The sequence below is a fragment of the Nelumbo nucifera genome, chromosome 2 (genome assembly GCF_055504915.1).
Source record: "Nelumbo nucifera cultivar China Antique chromosome 2, China Antique-T2T, whole genome shotgun sequence".
NCBI classification, from domain to species: Eukaryota; Viridiplantae; Streptophyta; class Magnoliopsida; order Proteales; family Nelumbonaceae; genus Nelumbo; species Nelumbo nucifera.
The window spans coordinates 22644580-22649257 of NC_142650.1; the positions used below are offsets into that span (position 1 = coordinate 22644580).

At 40.7% G+C, this 4678-nt stretch overlaps 1 protein-coding gene across 1 annotated transcript; it reads right to left on the reverse strand.

Annotated features, from left to right (window-relative positions):
* Positions 1 to 1104: 1104 nt before the first annotated feature.
* LOC104595205 (indole-3-pyruvate monooxygenase YUCCA2-like) lies at positions 1105 to 4087 on the reverse strand. The gene is made up of 4 exons (XM_010255822.3): positions 3016 to 4087; positions 2499 to 2747; positions 2264 to 2386; positions 1105 to 1853 (listed from the first exon to the last, which is right to left on the reverse strand). Exons 1-4 carry the CDS (start codon positions 3703 to 3705, stop codon positions 1623 to 1625), a joined length of 1293 nt encoding a protein of 430 aa, XP_010254124.1. The 5' UTR covers positions 3706 to 4087; the 3' UTR covers positions 1105 to 1622.
* Between the last annotated feature and the right edge of the window lie 591 nt (positions 4088 to 4678).

Genomic DNA, 4678 nt, shown 5'->3' on the forward strand with positions numbered 1-4678 from the left:
AAAATAACTATGCATGAAAAGTACTTTGTAAATATTCCTAAGTTAATTAAAAGTGTAAACAAACTTAACTTTTCTCCTTCGCAAAAAAAAAAAAATCATAATTTTCCCTGTAACTTAATTTTTATATACTAATTAATTGCCAAAGCAAAGAAGAGAAAAGCCAGCAGTTGATGGTAGTAAATGCTAAGGGACCTAATAATAATTTGTAGCCCCACCTTGCTTGCCCTAAATAGGATTCATAAGAAAAAAAACCCTCTTTGATGTTGACAGTCTTATCTACTAAATTAATCCTTCTCTCTCTGTCTATTTATCTATGAATCGAGCTAGTGTCCTTATTCTCAAGCCAAGGATTCCATATTTGATGTACTCATCAACCCTATTCGGTTGGAATAAATCCCACCACCTACGCATATTAAAACCCTAGCTAAGCCCTCCTATGCTCATATAAACCTTGTGTGTAATACATTCATGCATCTATCTTATTGTAAATATCACATCATATATATAATGGAGGGCCCGAAGTAATTCGACCCAGGATTGGATCGGATGATTGAGCTATTTGATTCAGGAACTGATGGCTAATATGGTTCTGTTTTTACAATCTTTCAATTTGCTGTAGAAATCATATCGACTTTCGAAATATGGTAGCTGTGGTCCGTGCTTCATTCTGATGATACCAACTTGACCTTTGGAGATGAGGATGATAAACACAAGTCATATAGCAAAGGGGATAGTGAATGCGAATGGCTATCTAGTGATATTTCTATAGCCACATCAATAATAATACCAGTGACCCTTGAAAGGAACTCTCTAGCTTGGCTCTCTATATGGCTTACCATGAGAGAAGGATTCTTGTATATTTCCTTTTCTTTCTCTTCTTGCTTCTAGTAATTACATCTTGTGTGATAGTCTCTAGCATAGTCAAGTATAAAGTGTTAGTGGGCATGCACCCACTAATCCAGACTTTTTAGGGTTTGGGGCACCTCTATGAGTGTGATTTGATTTGACTGTTTTTCTACTGATTGGACTACTTAATTAACTACTTAACTGGTTGATCCATTCAAGTAACACAACTTAATTTAAAATGGAGAATTAATGAGTACAGGGTTTGTGGTAAGCAAAACACTGAAATATTCTAAATTTCATCCCCAAATCCTTTGGAGATTGTAAAGGTTAAGCACAGTAATCACTAATGCTACCATCTTTGAAATAAACGCCAAAACCCAGACAACCTTTCTCCCTCGTTTTTGTCTGTCTGTCTCTATGTCTCATACTAAAAAAGTCATCCCTAACCCTAATTAGAGAATGACAATGTACAGGACGTACAAAGATGGTAGAGGGGGGGGGGGTGCACCCACCAAGAGGCTACAATAAACAGTTCATTCAGTCGCGGTTCCTCCTTAGCAAGACTTCATTGCCGTTTTGAGTATTATTGGAACATCAGATCCAACCACAAATTCTTCATTTTCTTCTGTTTTCTTGAAATGGAGGAACATCTGGTCTGAAAGAACCATTACACTTCTAAAACTTCAAAAACCTCTAATACCCATTAATGTCGTTGGTCATTGATCTGTAGACTGTAGATGTTTCAATTCTGAAATAGAGCTGGTAAAGAGATTGGCTTAGTGTGGTTTTGGCAATGTTGGTGGTGAACAACTGAATGCAGGGAAATGACGCCTGGCCTCAGCTTTCCAGCACTGCTCGATATCTTGTGCTACCCTTCTGGCATCCATCGATGCACCCAGTAGGCCGCGTTTGGTGAACCCCACAGCGTATAGCCCAAACTCCCCTTTCCACCCATTTGGGAATGGCCTCCTTGGCAACCCATCTTGCTTGGAAAACAAATCTCCTTCCTGAAAACAATTTCAATTTGATTCAATCAGTTCTATTTAATCCGCATTCTAATAGAAATCTTGAGACAATAATCTATTAGAAATTTTGATAGAGTTAGACCTTGTAATTGGGGCCCTGAGATGTTTAATCGGTAAAGATTATGTTAAAAAAATGGAGACAGCAACTAGTTCCATTTCATCTCTCTTTTGTAAAAAAAAAAACCGTTGACTCGATCAGCGATTTATCAATCTAGATGATCCAACCATTGACTCATTCGATCAGAATAATGTTTTTTGGGCTGTTTTTATTTTTTAAATTATAACGGACCATCCATTCGAACCGGATGAGCAGTTTGACTAGAAACGGGTTATTAAAGCGGTTCCGGATCCGGGTCTGTTTTAAAAACATGGGGCATAAGAATAAGAGATACCTTTAACCAAGAAGGTACGTTGCTTTTGTAACCAGTTGCCAAGATGATGGCATCGAACTCCTCGATGCACCCATCAACGAACTCCACTGCGTCTTTTGTTAGTCGCTTTATGCCCCGGCGAACCTGCAACAAACTCAAAAATGATTTGACATACGGAGCAGAGATCGAGACACCAAAAAGCTTGTAATATCATATGGAATATAATAGCTAGGCCACCCAGCGAGCAGCAGCAGACCTTGATCTCTCCAGATTTTATCTTGGCAAGTGTCCCTGCATCCAGTACTGGTGTCTTGCCAGACGAGTTCTTGAGCTCAAGGGGACCGAGGTGTGGGCGGTGGAGGCCGAGACGGGATGTGTCGCCGAGCATGAGACGCGACACCAGCAGCAAGAAACGATCGACGAGGCGTATGGGCAGCCACTTGAGCAACCACATGGACAGCCCAAAAGTTGATCTCCCCAGCATCTCCCGTGGTAGGACGTGCACCTGCAGCCCGAGATAAAGGAACCCCCAAAAGCTCAGAAAAGAAACTAACGACAGTGACCAAAAGATATGGGATGATGAGATGATGGCGTGCAGTAGCAACCCGATCGAGAAAGTGAAAGAACAAGAACAAGGGCTTTAAAAAGTGAAAAATCTTAATCGGGAGATTTCTTAATTGGATAGGTGTTTTAGTTATTAATTTGGATACAGAAGAACATGACGAAAGGAAAGAAGGAAAAATCTTTTTAATGGGTTTGGCTTAAATACTTACTGAATCTCTGACCACAAGAGATGGGGTAGCGTTATGGTTGCAGAGGTCCAGACAGACCTCCATTCCTGAATTTCCACATCCAACCACCAACACTCTCTTGCCGTGGAAAGCGTCTCCGCTCTTGTAGGAGCTGGTGTGAACAATAGGCCCTGAAAACTCGCTCAGTCCTTCAAATTCCGGAACAATGGCCTCCGCATTCTCCCCGGTAGCCACCACCAACCACCGAGACACGTACTCAGTCCTGTCGTCCTTCTTCAATCCCACAGTCCTCACCCGCCAGAGCCCATGGTTGGGTTCATACTCGGCGCTCTCTACTGTTTTGTTGAACACTGGGTGTAAATCAAACTGGCTAGCGTAAGACTCCACGTAGCTCACAAATTGCTGTTTAGTGGGATAAGTAGGAAAACTGGTGGGAAATGGCATCAGCGGCAGCTCGCAGAATTGCTTGGGGAGATGGAGGCAAAGACGGTCGTAAGTTTTGAGCTGCCACAGAGAAGCTACGCAGTTAGCTCTCTCAAGGATCAAACTGGGAACTCCGCTTTCCTTGAGGCACGCCGCTGCGGCAAGGCCGGAGGGGCCGGCACCGACAATGACTGGACCTGGCACCCAGACGCACCTTGCACCTTTATTCATCTTCTCGCCCAAGTGATCATGAACTCTCTTGCCTTCTATTTCTCTGATGAAATCCATGAGGAGTATATATGAAATGAAACAAACAAAATTAAGCAGTTATAAAACTGTCTTCACTTGCTTCCTCTGTAACCTAGTAGTTGGACGTACTGCAACAAAACAGGCCATATATACAATTGGCTGAGACGGAATACAACTCATGAATTCCCTGAGTTTCTAAAAATGAGATCAGTCTGGATTGAATGATATATTACTCTCTTATCTAAGATTCTAAGGGAGGACTAAATTGAGAACCATGGCAAGTGATGATTTCAAATTGATAAGTTGGGTATAAGGAGTCTTACCACTTTGAAAGGGTAGGTTTTCAATGTAGTACTATTTGTTTTGTTGGAGGAGAAAACTAAGAGGAGGGTGCTAGGGGACTAATTAACTCAACCCAAGAGACAACGAGAGAGAGAGAGAGAGAGCATTGAATTGAAGTCAATCTTATATGGAAGGCCAAGTGGGCATTAGTAAGCAATGCAAGTGGGACATGGCTATATAATAATAACTACAATTACAATTAGCCAAACAACAGCTTCTGATCCTTCTCTTCACCCACTCAATAACATCTTTTGATCCTTCAATGACAGGAGAGAAAGCCAATCAGTCTCGTCTAAAAAGAAAGGCATGAAGGTCCTTTCAAGGGTTTCTTTTCTTAATTTAATTAAGACCCCATGAAAATATGGAGGCTTTTGGACCCACCAAACACTAATGCAAAGAATTAATATAAGACTCTTTGAGTCTAGTTAAACAATATTTTATCGACTGTTGAAATGGAAATTACTATATATAAACCTTTTTGGTTTCTTTATGATAAAAATATTGAATGAATGGAATAGCCTAATGGCTTCCGAGAAAAAAATTGCAACTAATTAAATTTCTGCACATTGAGACAAAACATAAATTAATTATTAAGCTCATGGTTAGAACTCAGAAATGAATGGTAATGGCAGGGAGACATAATCCGAGCTACAGGTATCTAATAATAAGA

What these genes read in the sequence shown, in the direction of transcription:
- LOC104595205 (XM_010255822.3), bottom strand. Translation starts at nt 3,705, where the DNA reads ATGGATTTCATCAGAGAAATAGAAGGCAAGAGAGTTCATGATCACTTG. An exon ending in CTCTTGTGGTCAGAGATTCA is followed by an intron (nt 2,748 to 3,015) that starts GTAAGTATTTAA and finishes CTCGGGCTGCAG; the next exon opens with GTGCACGTCCTACCACGGGA. An exon ending in ACGTACCTTCTTGGTTAAAG is followed by an intron (nt 1,854 to 2,263) that starts GTATCTCTTATT and finishes AATTGTTTTCAG; the next exon opens with GAAGGAGATTTGTTTTCCAA.